Consider the following 22,250-nt stretch of genomic DNA (forward strand, 5'->3'; position numbering starts at 1 on the left):
ATGGGCGCACAGGCTCCGGCTCCTGGTCTTGCAGACTGTCCGGGACACTCTGGTGACATCCACCCTGAAAGGCTGAGGCCCCCTGCCGCGCTCCTGGCCCCACCATCAACCACCAGACGCAGCAGCCACATGCCCATTCCGTCTCTCTTACAGGTCCTGAATTAAGTCCAACCGCCCTTATCTGGACGAGGCCTTCTTCATGGGCAAAACCAGGGAAAACCCTTCACTTTAAATTTCTTTGTAAAAGTTTCAGGAAATAAAAAACCAAGAAGAAAATAGAAAAATTCCATTTTTAATTAAACTGTACAGTTTGAATTATTTCCTCTGACACCAACTGAAGTTAAAAATAGAAATCAATTTCTACAACCTTCCAAGGCAGCCTTTGAAATGTCAAGGTTTTAAAAATTATTTTACAGCATGAATTTACATATAAATACAATCTGTACAATGTATTAACAGAGCAATCGAAGAGCTTCCATCATGGAGGAGATCTGGTCCGGGACAGGTCAGTGCAGAATTCAATTACTGCCTCCTTAGTGGGAGACTTTTCAGTCTGGAAAAGGACATAAAGGAGAGGGAAGGACAATTAGGTAAGAACTGAAAGCGAGACAGCTCCGTGGGGGCTGAGCATGCCAGACCTCCCCGAGTCACAGCGGCACACGGGTACCCACATGACACAAAGGATGACCACAAACCACGAAAGCATCATTTAATTTGCCTTTTAAAAATGCTTTTCTGTTGCCCCCAAAACACATGGGAAGACTCACACCCCACATCTCATATTAGGACATATTTATAAAACAAGTTCTAATCCTGGTTCCACTCACCTGTCTCGTGTAAGACCTCTGGGAGAGAGTTAAAAAAAAACCATCTGCTCCAGGGCCAAGAACTCCCGAGCTGGCAGTCTTAAATCCCAGCTTCAGTGTACACAGGGGCATTCATTGAGCAGGATCTAGGCCATACTGGCTCTAGATCCTTGCTCAACAGCCCCAAAGTGAAACCAGATGTCCCCAACAGCAGAAGAGATGAATACTCTGGTGTGATCCCATAAAGGGACACCCCATGGCAATGAGGACAAGCCAGCTGCTGCTGCAGGAATAAGGGAGGGGTTCTCACAAGTTGATCTAAGAGTCACATTACAGGTTCCTTTAAGTAAAGTCCAAGCGCTAGAGAGTGGTGACAGAGGCCAGCCAGAGGGGTACCTTTGGGAATGGGGGTGGGCATGCTAAGTGGAGGAGACACAACCAGCTGCAGGTGCTGGTGTATCCCTTGTCAGGCAGTAAGAATGTATCAGGGGAAGCTTCTGGTCTGTGCACATGTATGTATGTGTGTGCACTACAGCACTTAACTAAACCGTGGGTCAATCTATGTCTGTGTAATTCTAGAATAAGACAAACTGATAGACACAGGACGTAAACCAGTGTCTCGGGGGGAAGGGGTGGAGGTGGCGGGTGCTGAGGGGCTTCCCCTGCAGGAATGATTCATCAGATAGCACCAAATGCTCAAGGGTGAGGGCCTCAGGTGTGGGCGAGGTTCCCTAGGCCTGGCTGTCCCACCTACGAGATAAGGGGCCCCAGGTGCGGGCCTCACAGGGGTGCATGAGGATGAAATGAGCCATGCCCAGGGTGCCCCCACAGCCCCTGGCCCCCCCGCCATCATGCTGGCGTGCCGGAGGACGGGGAAACAGGAGTGGGTACAGCCACTTCAGGAGGCTCGGAATGAAACTGAAATGCTCACCTTTGTACTTTTGAATCATGCAAATATATCGTCCATTCTGAAGAACTAAATGGAAAAGAATCAGGGGGTGGCACTTGTATTTCCAGACAGCAAGATATGTTTGCTTACAAGGCCAGAGTCATTAAAACAGTGTGGACAGAACAATACCAAATGACTAGGAAACCAGAGGAGAGACTGGAGGAGCCGGCCCATATGGGGACTCGGTACATGACCAAGCTACTCTTCCCTCCATGAGCCGCGTGCAGGGCTGACATGGCCAGAGCTCACCTGTGCCTCTCCCCCTTCATCCTGAGCCTGTGGCTGGACTTCCTCTTCCCCGGCCCCACGGTAGCCAGGCTATGCAGCTGCGAGGACTGTGATATCTAGGCAGAACCATGATGACCCCTCGCACTCCACTCCCACCCTCCCCCTCCTATAAGGGCCATGCACTCAAGTGGAACAAACTGGTGTCCTGGGAAACTTACTTGGTGTTCTTTTTTTTTTTTTTTTAATTATTTAATATTTATTTTAAGTAAGCTTTATACCCAATGCAGGACTCGAACTCACATCCCTGAGATCAAGAGCCGCACACTCAACCGACAGAGCTGGCCGGGCACCCCCCACCCTCCATGCCACTGGGATGTGAAGGTTCTTCTTCATCAGCACTAGCTCACTCCCTTGATGAGTACAACTAGCTAGTCGTTTGGAGAAAAGTAAGCTAGGTGCCTACTCTGTTCACAAAAACAAAACCAAAAAATCCAAATAGATTAAATAAATCTATGAAGGCATGAGAATAGCCCATATACATATATAAAATCTTGGGTTAGGGAAGGCCTGTAGGAGACAAAAATATAAAACATACTCCCCCCGCCAAACTGGCAAAAGGGAGGGCACCAAAAATTAGAGCTTCTGTGCAACAAAGATAGTTAAAAGCCACATGAGCGGTAACACACTAAAACAGAAGGATTAATATCCAGAATTATTATTTTTTAATTCCTAAAAAATCAGTAAAATAGTACCTTGACTGAAACAAGAAAAACAGACAATGTAACAGAAAACAGAACACTGTGCAGAGAATGTGAGCAAACCACTCACAAGAGAGCCCCAGGCAAGGCTGTCCTCCAGCCTCTCACAGCACAGGCCACTCCACCTCACTACCAGTCCAAGAAATACAGATTCAAGTGAGATGCCATGCTTCGCCCATCCTGCCGGCAAACATTTCTGAACCTTTTGTAACTGATGGAATAACAAGGTGCTTTCATGTTTTAAATGGATACAAAATACTCTGGCAGCAGTTATTCATTCTACATGTTCATACTCTATAGATTTATGCTACATAAAATATTTATTTTAAAAGTCTGCAGCAACAAAATGGGTGTGTGTGAGAGAGAGAGAGAGAAAGACTGAACAAAAGAGTTTTGAAAGTTACACATGAAGCTGATGGCAGGGGTTGCTGGAGAGAGAGGTTTGGGGAACTGGGCAAGGACCGCGTGAAGCTTTATCTGTAAGGTTCAAATTTTCACAGTAATAATATACTCACATATTTCTTGTCTAAGTAAAAAAATGAACTTCTAAAAGGCCTAGTCAATACACAAATTGATCATTTCTGACATTTGCCTCTCAGCAAAGACATCAATATTCCAACCAGCATTTGGAAAGTGTCTGAAAACCCCTATCCCCCATTGCCTACCTTCTCAGCAGTTCCTGGGGTGACAGGTCTGCAGGCCCTTCTTCGTCACTCTGGCTATCACTGCTGTCCGAACTCTCAGAACTACTACTCTTCTCTGATTTTTTATTCTTTTGCTTGCCTTTGTGTTTGTGCTTCCGGTGTTTCTTTTTCTGAAAAAGAAGAGTGGGGCGGGGATGACAAATGGATGTTTCTCCCCGATTCGAGCGATGACAAGCTAAGGAGGCATGTGCTTGCTGGAATCGTTCAAAAACAAAAACAAAGAAAAAACTCCTCATTCGGAGTAAGCCTCCCATGGGACAGATCGGGACATACAGCTGTGTGCACTCTGCACCGCACACCCCCTCAGAACCAGTCCTCTAGGGCAGACGCAGCAGAACCAGTCTGATGCAGGAGGATGCCTTTCGCCACTTAGCCCCCATCCTATCCAAGGTGACTGCTGCACCTCCCATGAAACTCACTGGTCCATGTCATTAGGTGCACATGATGATAAACTATGGACCAGGATGGCAAGCACGATGGAAAAGCACAACAGAGAAACCAGCAGAAGGTCAGAAAAGAGCAGATGCACTGGTAAGAAGCAAATGAATCTGGTTTCTGAACCCGGCAGCACCTGTTTTTAACCTGTCACCACAAGAGAACTTTCATCATCTTCCATGCTCAGGAATCCTTTCTCTCAGGAAGCCAATCACAGAACTGTTTGTCATCAACCCTGGTACCACCCCGACCACTCTGAGACCCAACACCAACATTAACCAAATCGGAAGCCTGTGCCATCGCTGAAAATACAAGGACGTGGGATTTCCCGAACCTCAAATAGCAAGCTATGGACCCAAATCTCTGCTTGCAGTGATGACAAAGTTGTTGAAAAACAATGTTCAAAATAATATCTTCATTCAATATTGAATAACAATTAATCTATTTTATTATTTAATATTCGACCATTACTCTAAAGCATTTAAATGTTTTTTTTTCCTACTTCTTAATGTTCACAAATAAAAATTGTTTTAGGTCCAACTGAGTAATTAAAATATTCTGCCCCAAAGAAAAGCCAAGAAAATCGAAGGCTTACGTGACTGTCAACATTTCTGCCAAGGTATGGAGAGGCCCACGTGCCCCCATCCTGGCACCAGACCGTCTCTGTGACTGGCTTCACACCTGGGATCACACCTGGCAGGGGGCGGGGCTTTTCTGCTCGACAGAAGCGGGGACACCTGAGCCTGCCTCCTGTCCCAAGAAACCCAGAAGGAACTCACCTTCTCTTTCCTCCGTCTGTGCTCTTTTTTGGTCTTGTGTTTGTCTTTGTTCTTTTTATGTTTCTCCTTTTGAGGCGCCTCAAGTTTCTGACGAACATCTGAAACACAAATGTAACAAACACGTGAACTACTGGGGAAAATAAAGACTAAATTGTTGAACTGGAAACGTGACGTAGATGGAATGTTTAACATTCAGGCGGAACTCCTGCCCTGCCTCCCTGATAAACACACGGATTAGCATGTCACCTGGTCACTCTATATTTAGAAATTGCCAGAAACCTCGCAAGACCTGTGTGATCCAACCAGTATCTGGCCACAGCCTTATCTGCTTGATGAGTCAGATGAAGATAAAGGTGGACCAGATTGCACAAGCTTTTTATAATTTAACATCCTTGGGCAAGCTCAGAGACAGACCAGAGGCTGAACTTCCCCTCAGTCACCAGTGGCGGCTCCATGATCTTCTGTTCATTGTTCAACTTTTCCAAGCCTCAGTCTCCCCAACTACAAATACAGATAGTAAGACTCTGTTCCCTCAGGGACATAGGGGATTAGATGGAACCATGCACATGAATCCCACAGCCTAGAATCTGGCTAATAAATGTCAGCCCTTCTCACATCATCCTCTCTTAATGAAAGCACATTATATTTGCATTTGCCTTATAAGCTAGAAAACTAGCATCAAAAAAACATAATGTTGAGCAGCTCCGGTGGCTCAGCGGTTTAGCGCCACCTTCAGCCCAGGGCGTGATCCTGGAGACCTGAGATCAAGTCCTGCATCAGGCTCCCTGCATGGAGCCTGCTTCTCCCTCTGCCTCTCTCCCTCTCTCTCAGTCTCTTATGAGTAAAATAAATAAAATCTTAAAAAAAAAAAAATGTACATAGTCACTAAAAATGACCAAACAAGGGATACCTGGCTGGTGGCTCAGTGGTTGAGCGAGCCGAACCTGCCTTCGGCTCAGGTTGTGATCTCGGGGTCCTGGGATCGAGTCCCACATCAGGCTCCCCACAAGGAGCCTGCTTCTCCCTCTGCCTTTTGCCTCTGCCTCTCTCTCTATGTCTCTCATGAATGAATAAATAAAATCTTAAAAAAAAAAAAAAGACCAAACAAGGGGCAGAGGCCTAAATTCTCAACCTCCAAACCTTGACCAAAATGTTTTCACAGGGCATTAATTTCCAGGTAACCAATCAGCAAAAATTAACAACGGCAGAAGCAATGTAGATCATTAAATCAATTTCTTCCACCTACAGAAAAGGTGTTTCAGAAGCACGAATATTTTCCAAACCCAGGTAACAGGTGCTTATAACTCTCCAGTCCCATCTAGTCAGATATTTTAAAAATCTGACCTCCCAAACTTTTTTTTTAATGCTTGTTTTAAAAAAAAAACATTTTCCCTCAATAATCCATAGACAAAATTAAATTGTTAACTATTACAAGGCCATTGAGGATGGTCTGGGAAATGGGCATAAATAACTTAAGCAACTAATAACCAACAACTTTTAGATGCTGATACACTTATTTTAAGCTGAAGATCTGAACCAAAGCAAATAGGAAATATACTCCCTGCCATTTTTCAAAGCCTTATACTTTTTTATCACCTCTTTGAAGGCTGGCTTCATTAACCAAACCAATATTTAATATGCAGGTGCTATATAAAGTAGATAATAGAATTACATCATTTATATACCTAGGCCAGGTTATCAGATGTTTGCTAACCTAGCCTTCAGGGAGATAATAAGCCAGTCTAAACATTTTAACAATATGTCCACTTCAGACGTTGTTGATTGATATTGGGAAAGGAGAATGAACTGTGTTTACTCCTGAAAGAATTACTTTTACTTTATTCATTACATGAGCCAAAGTATAAAAAAAAGTCTCCCAATAGGCTTCTCCCTGTAATTCCTCACCCATCTTTGTGTCCTAGATTTGTAATTTCTCTCTTTTTTAAAGACTTTATTTATTTATTTGAGAGAAAGCAACAGAGACCAGAGTGGGGAGGAGAGGAAGAAGCAGACTCCCCACTGAGCAGGGAGCCCGACATGGGGCTTGATCCCAGGACCCCAGGATCACGACCTGAGCTGAAGGCAGACGCTTAACTGACTGAGCCACCCAGGTGCCCCTATTTTTACTTTTTTTATTTCTTGAAGTGACAACATTTGAGATGCTAGAAAGAAAAAAAGCTGAAAGGTCTCTAAGGCTATAAAGCAAGAACCATCGTTTAGGTGGAAGTGATGGGATTCAAATGTGGCTGAGAACAAATACACCAGGAACAAATGTGTATACAGTTGACCCTCAACAACATGAGTTTAAACTGCGCAAAGCCACTACGTGTGGATTTTTTTCGATGAGTACAGTAATGTGCAGGTATTTTCTCTCCCTTACGATTTTCTTAAGAACATTTGCTTTTCCCTAGCTTACTTTAAGAATACAGTATATAATACAATATAACATATATGAAAAGTGCTAATTGTTTATGTGATTGGTAAGGCTTCAGGTCCACTGTAGGCTATTAGTAAAGTTTTGGGGGGGGGGAGTCAAGTTATACGCAGATTTTTGACTGTGCATAGTGTTGGGGCCCCTAAACACTGCCTTGCTCAAGGGTCAACTGTATGTATGAGGTTGGCCTTGTGTTGGATTATGGGTAGAGGTGAAAACATGGTTTGAGTTGTCACAGTTCAAGGGAGATGCTGGTGCCAATGCAAACAGGAGAACCAAGGAGCTCTTGACTCACTGGGGCAGAAGACAGGCGGCAGCCGTGGGCCAAATGCTTCTCTTTCATCTATCTGCAGCTTTTGGATCGGGAAGGAAGGTGCAGGCTCCTGGGGTGCCGGCTCGCTAGCTGAAAAACACCAGGGTATTAATTTTGTCTATTTATACTAACAGTTATTAATATTATGCTAATATTAATGTGTTTGATTCTTCAATTAATACCACCAGATAATGCCACCAGATAATGTGTGCTTTTCTTCACCACTTTAACTAGCTCACGCCGGGCACTGAGGACACAGCCGTGAGCATGCGAACCTGACCTCCAAACTCGTGGACATCTGAGCAATGTCCTGTCAACACAGGCACCTGCAGCCAAGTGCACCAGTGGCTGTGACACAGGGGTGTGTATAGCACACATTCCGCATCACCCCACTGAGACCTGAAGGGTTAAAAGATGTCCTCAAGGAAAGATGTCCTCTGAGAAGAATAAAACTTACAAACAGGGATCTAAGACAATGTCCCAGCTCATAAAGTTTAATTTTACTCAAAATAAATTATCAATGAGGGCGAAAAGTTTAAAAAAAAAGAGAGGGAACTGAAAGCTAAAAAGGGGGGGGGGACTGAATATAAACAAATTATCATGGTGATATTAATAATCTCATTTTTTTAAACAGAGGACTATGTTTTCAGATAGTGGAAAGAAGAACACAAAAAGTATGGATCAAAGTATCAATAATGTTCATCTCGGGGAAGTGAGATGCCAAGGGATTTAAGCTTTTTACATTTCTATATTTTTAAACTTTTAAAATTCAAGTATATATCACTGAAATAAAAAATAAGTTGGGAAGTTTTTTTTCCCATAGAAATATGAAATATGCATTTGCAAATCACCTAAGAATAAACAGTTTTTTATATTTCAATGTAACTTTTTGGTTAAAGGCATTAAAAAATTATACTCAAGTCTACCACAGACTAACAGGGGCAAACAGACCACCCAAAGACTGAGATAGAAAATTCTGTCCACCCACTCAACCATCTGTAAAGTCTTCTACCCTTGCAAGCGCCAAATGGCCTCCTTTTCCATGGCAAAACTTTGGGCTCGGGGAAGAGCCCTGTATACCTCGGGACCAAATTTGCCAATAATCCTAGCACCTCATCATCAACCAGGTCAAAAAAAGAAGAAAAAAAAAAGCTATTTTTTAAACACAAATTTTACTAGTTTTAAATTCTTCTCAACTAGGATCCATAGGAAAATCAATATTCTCAAACATAGCTATCCTGAAAATACATTGGAAATTATATCTGATATCACAATTAAAAATGTAAAAGATTAAAACGTCATTGCTTGCTAATTATCCTGGTTTAGAATTGCACACGAAACAAAGCAGCAGCTTCTCTAGAGACATCTTCATTTTCTTCTTTGGATCCCCAAATCTAAAGTATCCATGTACCGTGTGCCACAGATGGTGTCTCCACTGAGTTAGTCTCTTGGGAGCTTTTGAAGTCAGCCTCCCCAGGACCCGCCTGATCATCCTCGCTGTCGCCTTGCTCATCCTCGGAGGATGAGGACTTCTCATCAGAAGAGCTGGCAAAGATGGCTTTAAATAAGTCCATGGATGGGCGGCTCCCTTCTTCAGTCTGTGAATCCACACCTTTGCTTATATTCTGCATTAACAATGAAATAAGAGTCAGGAATGAAGAAGCAAAGGTGAGGGAGTCAGACTGTCTAGACATACACACCTACGGTCAGGGACATCGTTCCACACCCACGTACTGCCAAACTACACAATGACAGATCACATGACATTTACTTTTGTGAGGTTTCTGATTCACCAACTGCAGAACAAGCCCACTGGTAGAAGCAGCTGAAGCCTCTCCTAGAGATAGGTCTTTCATCAGACTTGCAAAGGACCCGCAGAAATGCAGTAGGAACTAGCACAGGGCCTGTCCTGTTTACAGGAGTCTATGGAGCCTTCAGAGGTCCAAGATTAGAGGTTAATGAAGGCACTCTACTCAGATAAAATGCTGAAGAGAAAACTAGCCCTCCACATGGTGGGGAGAGAGCCGGGAGCACATGGATACCATCGTCACGGAACTTCCCTTTGCAATTACATATCACCATTGGTACAAAAAGCCCAGCTATGGACAATCAGATTAGCCAAACAAACAAGCAGTAACTTTGTACAAACTCAATTACATACACAGGGAGCAAAGGCATGAAGAAGACACGACTCCTTCCTGGCCAAGAGCTTCTCCCCAAATGGGTATGGGGTAATCTAATGTGCTAAATGCAAACAGCAGTGATGAGAGAGCGCCAAGACTGGCCTAGATCAGAATCCACTTCTGTCCTTCCACCGTTCAACTGAAGAACCCGGCCAGAGACACAAGGATGCACTCAACAGTGCAAATGTCTGCCAAGGGGTGGGTCTGGACTCCACCACAAAGTTCTCCTCACTCTCAGCAGAGTCACTCCCCTACCATATCACCTCCAGTTTCTGGAGCAGAGTTACAAATACCCACACTGAGGAAAAGAGTGCAAGACATGACATCTGTAGTTTTATTTTATTTTATTTTATTTTATTTTTTTTTGACATCTGTAGTTTTAAAGTCAACTCTTTTCATAGAAAAAAATTAAAGAAGAAAAGTATACCATTCCCAACTAAAAATAACCAGGGCACCTTGGAGAAAGGATTGATTCCAAAGCTGGGGCTGAGAAACATAAAGATGAGCCCAGAAATCATTGTGCCCAGACCACCAAGACATGCTCACAGAGTAAGAGGGACACATGAAAAACACAGAAGCCAACCTGAAGGTGCTCCAACCAGCCAACTAAGACAGAGCATTAAATAAATAAAGGTAGTACTGATTTAGCCTTTAAAGAGAATAGGAAACTGTGAGTCCACAGTTTGATGAAGAACAGGATGCTTATATATTTCAGAGCTCCTTTATACTTATTAAAAATAATTAAGTACAAATTTTGGGTGCCTGGGTGGCTCAGTTGGTTAAGCATTTGCCTGCAGCTCATGTCATGATCCCAGGGTCCTGGGTGGGGGGTCCCTGCTCAGTAGGGAGCCTATTTCTCCCTCTCCTTCTGCTTCTCTCCATAATTCATGTTTTCTCTTATGTTCTCTCTCTCATGTGTTCTCTCAAGTAAATAAAATCTTTTTTAAAATAATAATAAGGGATCCCTGGGTGGCGCAGTGGTTTGGCGCCTGCCTTTGGCCCAGGGCGCGATCCTGGAGACCCAGGATTGAATCCCACATCGGGCTCCCGGTGCATGGAGCCTGCTTCTCCTCTGCCTGTGTCTCTGCCTCTCTCTCTTTCTCTCTTTGTGACTATCATAAATAAATAAAAATTAAAAATAAAATAAAATAAAATAAAAATAAAAATAAAAACCAAATTAAAAAAAAATAAAAAAATAAAAATAAAAAATAAAATAATAATAAAGTAAAAATTCGGAATAAATCGGTAAATAAAAGTGCTTACTAATTACAGAGGGGAAGAAACTAACTTTACAATGGAGAAGACTGGCAGATACTTCGTTACTCAAGTGACCAAAGTGAATACCAGCAATGGGACAAGTTGACACCATGCACCACCTGACAGGATAAAGTGAGAGCCCAGCCGGAGCCCTTCTGAGGTGCTCCTGCTGAAAGGGCACAACCTGAATCTAGTCCTAAGGAAACATCAGACAGGCCCAAACTAAGGACACTCTACAAAATACCGGCTTATAATCTTCAAGTATCAAGATCCTGGAAGACTGAGGAATTGTACCAGACTAAACAAGACTAAAGGGGCGTGACCACTAAGTGGTCACAAGTGACCCTGAGCTGCATTTCCTGCCATAAAGGACATTATTAGGACAACTGGTGGAAATTGAATGGGTCCAAGGATTAGACACGCCAGTAATGCATCAATGCTGATTTCCAGATCTTGATGGATGTACTGCAGCTATATAGGGGAACACCCTTCCTTGAAGGAAACACAGGACAGCCAGGCATACTGGTTGCCAACTTATGCTCAAGTGGCTCAGAGACAAAATTATCTAAATTATATTTAAACTTCTAACAGTGTTTCAAAATTATTCAAAGGTATACATGAAGTCAGGAGAGAGAGGCTGACAGTGAAGCACAGGAAATCACGGCAAACTCAAACATCTTCTAGAAAACTCACAAATCTGATGTCTTTATGACAAACCACAGATACCAATGTCATGTGCACAGGCCATAACTGAATGGCAGCTGGCTGATATTCGTGTTTATAGACAGTTCTGGCCATCAACATTGTGCTGACTCAGAAAAAGTTTTCAAGGAAGGAAATTAAATAGCCCAGAGACTAGAAGTGAGACTCCTAAGGTCACCTGGCTAAGAAGTGAAAAAGCAAGAAAGAACTAAGACTTTTTCTGAGCAAAATTATCTAAATACTATCTCAACATGATTTCTGAGACAATCTAAAAGTCTTTCTAATCCAATGACCACATCGCAAAGTCAGAATCTCTGAGTAAGGTTTTATGCTGTCTTAAAAATAACAGTAGAAACCCCATGGGGAGGTTCCAAATCCATGGTGGCACAGGTGGTGGCAGCAACTGCCAGGCTTTGAAGGAAAGGAACCTTTTTCTCTGACCAGAGCAGCTGTGGTCTCAACAATGTGAAGCAAACCCCACTGCTTTTTCCCCCTTCTTGCCCTCTTGCCACTTGATAAAGTAAATAATATCCAGCCACAGATAAAGTCAGAGGAAGTACAACCCAGAGCAGGGAAACTAAGTGCCAGCCTTCAGACTGGAGGGTGTGAGGGGCAGCCTGAAAGTCAGACAGAGTCAAGAAGATCACGAAAAGGAGCTCAAGAGTAATCCTATGGAATGTGTGTGAGCTTCTGGCTCACCTCTGAGCCATGCAAGTGTAAATCTGACTCTAAACAGCAAACCAAGGGTTTTGATAACAGAACTAGGGGATTAACTACCAGCCAGGTCCCAGATCAGCTGCTGGGAAGTACACATGCAGGAAAGATTTGAATAGTACTATAAAGACTCTGAAAACTGCAATGACATTTGAACCCAGATGGCTTGGAACATATAGCCTAAACCTAATTAGGTCAACCATCTGCCAAAACAAAACAAACTTTCGCTATTCTCCCTAGAATTCAAATAAGACTTAAAGTTCATACCATAGGGATGCCTGGGTGGGTCAGTGGTTGAGCGTCTGCCTTCAGCCCAAGGTGTGATCCTGGAGTCCCGGGATTGAGTCCCCCACATCGGGCTCCCTGCATGGAGCCTACTTCTTTCTCTGCCTATGTCTCTGCCTCTCTCTCTCTCTGTGTCTCTCATGAATAAATAAATAAAACCTTAAAAAAAAAAAGTTTCATAACATAATGTCCAAAATATCAAAATGTCTTGGATATAATGCAAAACCACTTGGTTACAACCAACTGGGAAAACCTCAACTTGCAAACGACAATCAATAGGCTCTAAACCTAAAATGACAAAAATGTTAGAATTATATGGCAGAATTAAAAAAAAAAAGAATTGTATGGCAGATTTTGAAGCAGCTATTACAGCTACAGTCCAAGAATAAGGTTAAACAGGTGGAAAGGGGCAGCCCCAGTGGCTCAGCAGTTTAGTGCTGCCTTCAGCTCAGGGTGTGATCCTGGAGACCCGGGATTGAGTCTCACATCAGGCTCCCTGCATGGAGCTTGCTATTCCCTCTGCCTGTGCCTGTGCCTCTCTCTCTCTCTCTTTCTCTGTGTCTCTCATGATTAAATAAAATAAAAAATCTTAAAAAAACAAACAAAAAAAAAACAGGTGGAAAGATAAAAAGATCTCAGCAAAGAAATAAAAGATATAAAGACAAACCAAATGAGAATTTTAGACATGAAAAATTCAGTAACCAAAACAAGAAATTCACTGGATGGGATTGATAGAATAGAAACGACAGAAGAAAGGGTACGTGAACTTGATGACTGATCAATAGAAGCTATCTGAGTTGAACAGAGAGAAAAAAAGGATTGAAAAGAGAATTGAATTATGGGGCAATATTGAAAGGTCTAAAGTTTATGTCACCAGAGTCCCAGGAGAGGTGTGAGAAGTGGAGGAGAAAAAAACTATTTGAAAAAATAATGGCTAAAAATGTCCCAGATTTGGTGAAGGACAAGATTCAGGAGGCTCAGCAAACCCCAAACAAAAGAATCTCAAAGAAATCCACACTCAGACACATCATAATCAAACAGCAAAAAAACAAAGACAAATAAAAATCTTGAGAGCAGCCAGAAGAAAAGTCATGTCATCCTGAGGAAGGACAAGTTGAATAACTAGATTTCTTATCAGCAATCAGGAAGTCCAGAGGGAAGTGGCACAACATTCTTTAAAGGGCTAAAAGGAAAGACCTGTTGACCCATCATTCTATATCCAGCAAAGACATCCTTCAGGAATGAAGATAAAACATGGACATTCTCAGATGAAGGAAAATTAAGAAAACCAGTGGTTGGAACTGCTCTAAAAAAAAAAAAAAAAGCTAAATACAGGGACATCCTCAGACAGAAGAAATGATAGGAGGGAAAGCCACCTCTTTAGGAAGGAAGAAAGAGCAACAGCAACGGTAAATATCCAAGTAAATAAAATGGACTATCAGCTCATCAGTTCTTTAAACACGGCTAACAACTGAAAGCAAAAATTACAATCCTGTCTCATGAGGTTTTCAGTGTGTTTGCACATAATATAGGTGACATCACAAAGCTGGGAGAGTGAAGGGACCTAGAGAGCAGTAAAGATTCCACATTCCACTTAGGGTGCTACAGTTATCAGTTCTAAATTAACTGTTTGAAGTAAGCATTAAAAAAATAATGAGTTAAAAATGTAATAGAGTTTAAAAATGTAATAGATAAAATAGCATACTGATAATTATTCAACTAATATAAAAGAAGGTAGGAAAGGAAAAAGGGAGCAACAAAAAAGGAGTGGGACCAGACAGAAAACAAAACTGTAGACCTGAATCCAACTAGATCAACAAATTACATTAAATGCTAATGGTTAAAACACACAAAGTAAAACATATAGATTATCTAAATGTACTATTTAAAAAGGACCCAAAAAAAACCAAAAAAATAAAAAATAAAAAAATAAATTAAAAAAATAAAAAAAATAAAAAGGACCCAAGGACAATGACATGCTTTTTATCAAAAATCCACTTTAAATACAATGAAACAAATAGGCTCAAAGTAAAAAGATGAAAAAATACTGTGCAAATTGCCAGAGATAGAGTAATATTACATAATGATAAAAAGTTCAATTCGGCAAAAAGATAAAACAATACAAATAAATGTGTACACACCTAACAAGAGAGTTTCAAAATACATGAAGCAAGCACTTTGGTATAAAGTTGGCAGTTTCTTATAAAGTTAAATCTACATTTCTGTATTACCCAGCAATCTCGTTATTAGGTATTTACCCCAGAGAAATGAAAACTTATATTTACACAAAATTCTGCACATGAACACTCATAGCAGCTATATTTATGAGAGCCAAAAGCCAAAAGGACATATGGAAACAACCATACGTCCTTAAAGGGTAATTCACCAACAAACTGTGATGTAGCCACACAGCAAAATAGTATTTAGCAATAAAAAGGAATGAGCTATTGATAATATACTACTGATGAATCTCAGAGGTATGATACTGAGTGGAAGAACCCAGCAACTACAGCCTATGGGCCAAATCCAACCCACTGTCTGCTTTGTAAATACTGGAACATGGATGTACCTATTTATTTTTTTCATATTGCCTGTGATTTCTTTCACATTCAACAGCAGTGCTGAGTGGTTGTGAGAGACACTATATGGTAACAAAGCCTAAAATACTTAATACCAGGCCCTTCACAGAAAGTTTACAGACCCCTCCAAGATGTGATGACATAGCACCATCAAAGAGAAGGACTATGATGCCACAGTCAGCCTGGCAGAGAAAACCTGGAAGCCCCACATACCTTATTTGAGAGTGATTCCGTCACAGGCTCTTCCTCTCTGATTACTAATGGACCGGACTCTTGTTTAGGTGGACCAACTTTTGATCTAGCCAAACTTAAAAATTCACTAAGGGAATCTTCTTTCTTTTCTTGTTTAGATGTATCCCATCTGGATGGTTTTCTTGACTCTGAAAGGCAGAACACGGATGTAATTATCAGAATGAGCAAGCAAAAGGCAAGCTCTCCATTATGGCTCTTTAATTCATTCCAGAAGCAAACCTACTATGGGCCAGGCCCGGTGCAAGGTGTTGAGAATGTGGCAGATGCTGAGGCAGAGCACCAACCCCTAACAGTATACACGTGGACTCTTACCACATGAGCTAATGTATTCATATGAACAAGTCTCTTAATGGAGGGAAAGCACATATTCTGTGTACCCTTAAGACTTCTGTTTTCCCAACGGGATAGGGCTTGAGACCACAGTCAGCACATGGACCCGAGGAAGCCCCACTCACTTTCAGGACCTTGGTGCTGTAGTACTTTCTCATTTGATGCTTGAGTTGTAGGCAAGGATGCTGTCTCTGGGATGGTCAGAAAGTTGAAGACTGAGTATTTGTCACGTTTTACTCTTGGTAAGCCAACCAAAGTTGAACTGTGGGTTGAAAAGAAAACATGTATATAATTTTAAAATCTAATTCTTGTGAAGCTTTCCATCTCATGTTTTTCACCACTAGCTCTTCTACTTGCTAAAAGGTCCCCGAAGGTGATTTTGCTTCTCAAGGCAGTTTAAGAATTTGGAATGGCTGACTTCAGGGTCCCTGAGGTTTTTCCTATCATAGTAAGAGGGAGAATTTAACTTTGAAAATGTATTTCCAGGGCACCTAGGTGGCTCAGTCCGTTAAACACCTGACTCTTGATCTCAGTTCAGTTCTTGATCTCAGGGTTGTGAGTTCAAGCCCCAAGTTAGGCTCCATGCTGGGCACAGAGCCTACTTAAAAAGAAAAAGAAAATGTATTTCCATGAAGGAAAAATTCCACTGCTAAAAATATACCTAAATTTTCTGACAAAACCTCTGATTCAATCATATATGCTTTTTTGTAGTGTTTATAATCAAATGTAAAACGTTTATAAAGAATTAGCATGTCAGGGATCCCTGGGTGGTGCAGCGCTTTAGCGCCTGCCTTTGGCCCAGGGCGCGATCCTGGAGACCCGGGATCGAATCCCACATCAGGCTCCCTGCATGGAGCCTGCTTCTCCCTCTGCCTTTGTCTCTGTCTCTCTCTCTGTCTCTCTCTGTGACTATCATAAATAAATAAAATTAAAAAAAAAAAAAGAATTAGCATGTCATATTTTAAGTGTAAATTATATGTGCATCATTAAAAAGGTGACAAATTAGTCAAGCATTACGTTTTTGTAACTTGACATATCTGAGCTTCATATCTGACATGGAATACAGTTTGTTTCCCGGATGTTTGCTTTTTTTTTTTTTTTAAGTAGCAAATCAATGGAAATTAAATCTGTAAAATTTGCAATTCTGCATTTACAAGTAAATTCATCTAGAAACAGGGAGTTGGGGATCCCTGGGTGGTGCAGTGGTTTGGCGCCTGCCTTTGGCCCAGGGCGCGATCCTGGAGACCTGGGATCGAGTCCCACATCCGGCTCCCGGTGCATGGAGCCTGCTTCTCCCTTTGCCTGTGTCTCTGCCTCTCTCTCTCTCTCTCCATCTGTGACTATCATAAATAAATAAAAATTAAAAAAATTTTTTAGAAACAGGGAGTTTATATGAGTAGGTAAGGGGGAAAGTTAGCTTTAATATGGGAGAATGAATACTGATGTAAGGGCAGATTTATCCAACTTACTCTGGATAAGGGTCAGGGACATTAAACCTCTTACATAGAAGCTTGTCAGGGTGCCACTCAAATGTGTCTCGGGTGAGCTTCCCGAACATCTTCATCTTCACAGCCGACTGCTTGTCATTGACATCATTCTGGGAAAAGACATTTATTCCGTTTCATCAAGTGGTCTCACCACTGACCTGACTGCTCTTCCACTGAAAAGTTTTCAAGCAATTTTCCAAAAGGACAAAACAGCTCTTATGCTACAGTGCTTTCGCTAACTGACATTGGAAGCTAAAAGCATAAAATCAGTTTTATTCGAATAATGCTTGTCTATTGTGATCATTCCACTGAGACATCGAAAATATTTGCTCTAATTGTAAAATTCGTCAGGTAGGGACTTGATGGCGACAGACCTCTTGGTCTCGAGGGACTTCCACTTGATCTGAATCATCCTCCTCCTTGGCATGCGTGAACCTGGAGGACAGGGTGGAGTGGGAAGACACATAGAGTACAGCTGCCCGAGCAAACTCATCCCGCTCGCGGCCTCGCTCCCACTCTGTCATCCTGGGGTCCAGGCAACGTTCCAGGGCATCTATGATACGAGGAACAAAACATTGCTTGTCTTAGGAAAAACACAGGGCTTATCCAGTGGGCCACACTGTATGCCTGTAGATTACCAGAGGGGACACAAATCCTGACCCTGGGAGTACTTGTCAGGTAACAGTGCTCTCCCCCTCAACATAGTTCTTTTACTGAATTCTGTCTACGGCACAGAACAGAGAGAAACATTTGGGGACTAATGCTCATTAAATCTTCAAAGCCAGGAACTTGCTCTCACTCCCAGCCAGTGATAAGTTCATCCCAACTGTATATTGCTCAGTTTTGGCAGAAAAACACTCCTTTTTCTAACCTTTTTTTTTTTTTTTTTTAACAAATAAACATAGAGGGTGGGTTCTTAGTAAGGAGTGAAGCACAGTAGGCCAAGATCTGCTTTTGAGGACCAAGGCCTCAGATTTGCTGACGACTTGAATGACAGCAATCCTGCTCAGTCTGTCCATATTTACTCAGTAGATCGGAGGGTGACTTCTTTTCCCCTTGGAATGGTTCAACAGCCAACTACCTTCTTAAATCAAATTTTAGACTGTGATATAGGGCTGGTTGATTAGGATTTTAAGATAAAGTGGGAGATGACCTTGTTCCCTTGGTGTGAAATGCAACACTTACAGAAGGCAAGCATTTGCAAACAGTAAACGGTCTGTGGGTTAACATGAGCCATTGCCAAAGCATGTTCTCTACTCAAAACAGCTATCTCTGGGACCTGAGATAGGGAGAAACACAAGCTACTTGTTCTTACTTTCTAAGGTCAAAAGCCAGGGACTACAATCTTGGCACTGTTTGCAGCAGGCCAAAGCCAAACACCAGCAGAATGGGACACTTCAACTTTAAATCTGGGACTAGGGCCAGAATAGCAAGATTGCTTCCCTTGGCTCAGAAAGAGGAGACCCAGGCCTAGCACCTACCTTTCTGACCCTGCTTCATATTTACTAAAAACTCTTCATATCGTTTTTGCTTTTCTGGATCTTTTGCGAAAGGTTTGAAGTTGCTGGCTCTGGTGGTGGCTGTCCTACCACTCAATGCCATGTGCCACGACGAGCAGTGTCCGACGTCTGCAGAGGAGGGCTGGGATCTGCTGCTTGAGGCAATCTGGGCCAGACTCCTGGCCTTGAGTTGAGCTGCTTTCAGGTCTGTTGCCTGCTTCATTTCTTTGATCCTCTCTTTATCTTTTTGGGACAGAAACTCCAACACTGAAGTAGCCGAACCTAAATAAAAACAGTAATAGGAAGAGATGAAAAGTATCGTAAGACAACTATATTGATACTCCTGGGGTACCTTCGTGTTCTATATCACAAATGCATGTCACCGGAGTCTTTTACACTTAGTTTTTCACCTGTATTCATAGCATCCCTGTGAACCAGACAGCCATGAAATAATAAGACTCTAGTTTTATGGCGGGCAAAAATGGAGGCCTTTAGGATATTTATCAGGTAAGTGAATGGTCCTAGCATGAGGAAGCTGACATCCCGGGCTCCGGGCTTCCAGCCTGAGGCAGCCACTGCTCGGCGGCCAGCCCCAGCACAAGCCCTGGTTCAGAGCCAGCTGCCCCTGCAGTGTTCACTCCCGTCACAGCACCCCCAGAGCCCCGGCCTGGGCCAGGGGACACTGCACACAAGGCCCCACTCCTGCTAGCAGGGGGCGTGGGCATTAGCAAAGCCCAAAGGCAACCCAGAGGCTAGGTACGAGAGGAGAACCATAAAGGAAACAGGGTGACACCACTGAAGGAGACTTAGAAGTGAGGCCTGGGAGTGGGGTATGGGGAATCACTAGTGTGGGGGGGCGGGAGGGCAGGGAAAGCCTGGAAGTTCCCTCCAAAGAGATAATTTGTGGTGAATTAAGTAAAACATGGAGCCGAAGCGTGAGGAAAGAGCAGGGGCAGAGGAGACAGTGAACGTCAAGGCCCAATGTGGTACGTCACGGTGGACAGGGCACAGGGCAGAAAGTGGGACCACAGGGCTTCACCCCAGGGGGTTTAAGACAGATTGGGGTAAGACATGGCCTGAAGGAGGAGATAGGTCTGTAGCACGTGGCCTAGTGGGAAGTCTGAATTTTCCTTTAGTCTCTCTCTCTGTGTGACTATCATAAATAAAAAAAAAAATTTTTTTTTTAAAAAGATTTTATTTATTTATTCATGACCGAGAGAGAGAGAGAGAGAGAGAGAGAGAGAGGCAGAGACACAGGCAGACGGAGAAGCAGGCTCCATGCAGGGAGCCCGATGTGGGTCTCGATCCCGGGTCTCCAGGATCACACCCCAAGCTGAAGGTGGAGCTAAACCGCTGAGCCACCAGGGCTGCCCAGGGTTGTGGTTTCAATGGCACAACCCAAACTTATGTTAGAAGACAAGTCTCAAGAAGTAAGAGATCCATACGCTGCTACGTGTGCCAGTCACAATACACAATTTTGTTCTCCCCGTGTGGGAATACTAAACCAGCTAAACGGTGTCGCTGAGAAAACAACTTTCCATTTTGACTTTGGCAACTCCAATTATTATAAACGTGATGTTCTCAATCTCCTTCGTGGCACCTACCTTGCACAGGTGTTTCTCCCAGCAACTCCCCCCGCTTGGAGGCATTCAGTTGGTGCCTACTGTGCGTCCCTGGGTCTGGCACGGGCTTTCCAGCTGACTCCGATAACACCTGGAGTAAGCGGGAGTTCTCTGAGGTTGCAGCTACCACAGGCCTGAAGTAATGCACAGGTCGATAGTCTCTTGGCAACTCAGGTGGTGGGTAAGTCTTCAAAAAAACCCAAAAAACAAAAACTCAGAAAAGACAGGCTGCAAGATGACCACGTTTGACCTAACCCAGAAAACCCATAACCTGTGAGTATTGTTAACCCTGCCCTCGCCAGGCCAACCTCCAGCAGGGAGGTCACACTGGGCACATCCATTCCGGATCTGGAGGGCCACTGGGACCGCATCATTCTAATGGCCACACATTTTTAATGGTCCCCCTGCCCACTTCTGCAGAGAGATGCTAACATGCATGTTTCATGTGGTAAGAAGGACAATAATAGTTATCACAATGCATTAGCCCACACGCACAACTGGCTTAGTGTAAATCAGAAAACTTAGAAAAGTATGATTAAAACTTTGAAAAAAAAATGATAACTTTGAACAAGTTGCTTTTAAATTCAAAATTCTTTTTCTGGTTACGTTTCAGTTCCAAAATAGAGCTTCAAGACTTATATTTTTGACCTGAGGGATTTTTTTAATTCAAGAGCAGACTAAACTGAAATTGTAATATATTTGAGAAATTCAGGCACTGATGATGACAGAACAGATAAATTAAAAGAAAAGTATTAGCTACATTTATTTATTTATTATTTATATTAGCTACTTTTAAATTACTCGCTAAACCTTGCTCTGAGTCTAACAAACATGAATTCAGTCTTATTGAAGCCATTTTCTAGATTTTTCAGCTACCTGAAACCCTGAGCTCTGTAACCAACCCAACACCGAATGCTCTCTGGCTGTGGTTCTAGGGAGCAGCTGTCCCCAGGGCTCCCCTGAGGGTTTAATGACACTGATGCCCGCGTCCCACCCCATAAAGCTGGCACTAGGTGGGGTCTCCCAAGCTCCCCAGGTGGCTGAAACATGCAGCCTGGGTAAGCACCTGGCACAATGACAGTCATCATTGCTGGGAAATCCCATTTTTTTTACGGTCTTAGGTTGACCACCTTCTGTGAACACATGGACTCCCAGATCAGCTGGCAGATACTTCTTTATGGCCATAACACAAAAATCCAGAGGAGCACGGCAGAAAGGAGGGGTGCACAGCCACGACTCTTAATATCCTCCATCAGATTCAAAGCATTTCCCTCCCTCTGCAAAATCACTGTTCTGTTCAGCCTCTGGATGCAGAGGGGCTGGCTTTGGGCCACACCTGTAGAAAACCTGTCTGTGAAAGGCTAGGTGACCAGAGCACAAAGCACTACTCCAGCAAGCAGCACCTCGGGAGCCCCCAGTGCCTGTCACCCTGGTCACGGCCCTTGGGCCCACTAGAGGGAATCTGTGCTTCTGGTGCCCCTGCTGTAAAAGGGCTGACTTGGGGGCCAGGACTTAGTCCCATTGAGCCCTGGAGGGAGGGAGTCCTTGAGCCCAGAGTCAAGCGAGTACTGAGAAGTACTCAGAAGTACTCAGAAGTACTGAGAAGAGCCTTTTTTATGCTCTCCTTTCACACACATAAAAAAACTCACATTCTCCTTCGACATTACTTGACATTTCTGGAAATAACAGCAGCGTACTATGTGCCCATCGCCGTTCTGAATATATTCCACTTTCTGTTATGACACATTATACCAACTAAACAAAGCTGCAGTAACCCTGAATATGGTTTTTTAAGCAGCACCACCCCCATCCTTCCCTATTCTGAAGAACCAACAGGTCAAGCCACAGAGGCACTTAACAAACGTTTGCTGAATACAAAAACAAAGAACTGAAGTATGGGACAATCTACAGAGGGATGTCAACAAGGCAAATGG

At 43.0% G+C, this 22,250-nt stretch overlaps 1 protein-coding gene across 1 annotated transcript in view; it reads right to left on the bottom strand.

The window, feature by feature from the left end:
* Window positions 1–272: 272 nt before the first annotated feature.
* Window positions 273–22,250, bottom strand: part of GPATCH1 (G-patch domain containing 1) — a 42,294-nt gene continuing 20,316 nt past the window's right edge. The window contains exons 10-20 of the mRNA XM_077855955.1: window positions 20,299–20,503; window positions 18,677–18,976; window positions 17,570–17,748; window positions 17,178–17,305; window positions 15,834–15,970; window positions 15,340–15,506; window positions 8,818–9,031; window positions 7,389–7,496; window positions 4,660–4,757; window positions 3,407–3,555; window positions 273–553 (exon numbers count right to left, since the gene is read on the bottom strand). Of these exons, the coding sequence (XP_077712081.1) occupies window positions 523–553; window positions 3,407–3,555; window positions 4,660–4,757; window positions 7,389–7,496; window positions 8,818–9,031; window positions 15,340–15,506; window positions 15,834–15,970; window positions 17,178–17,305; window positions 17,570–17,748; window positions 18,677–18,976; window positions 20,299–20,503 (1,716 nt within the window). The 3' untranslated portion in view covers window positions 273–522. The remainder of the gene's footprint in view (window positions 554–3,406; window positions 3,556–4,659; window positions 4,758–7,388; window positions 7,497–8,817; window positions 9,032–15,339; window positions 15,507–15,833; window positions 15,971–17,177; window positions 17,306–17,569; window positions 17,749–18,676; window positions 18,977–20,298; window positions 20,504–22,250) is intronic.

Source organism: Canis aureus, chromosome 1 (genome assembly GCF_053574225.1).
Source record: "Canis aureus isolate CA01 chromosome 1, VMU_Caureus_v.1.0, whole genome shotgun sequence".
NCBI classification, from domain to species: domain Eukaryota; kingdom Metazoa; phylum Chordata; class Mammalia; order Carnivora; family Canidae; genus Canis; species Canis aureus.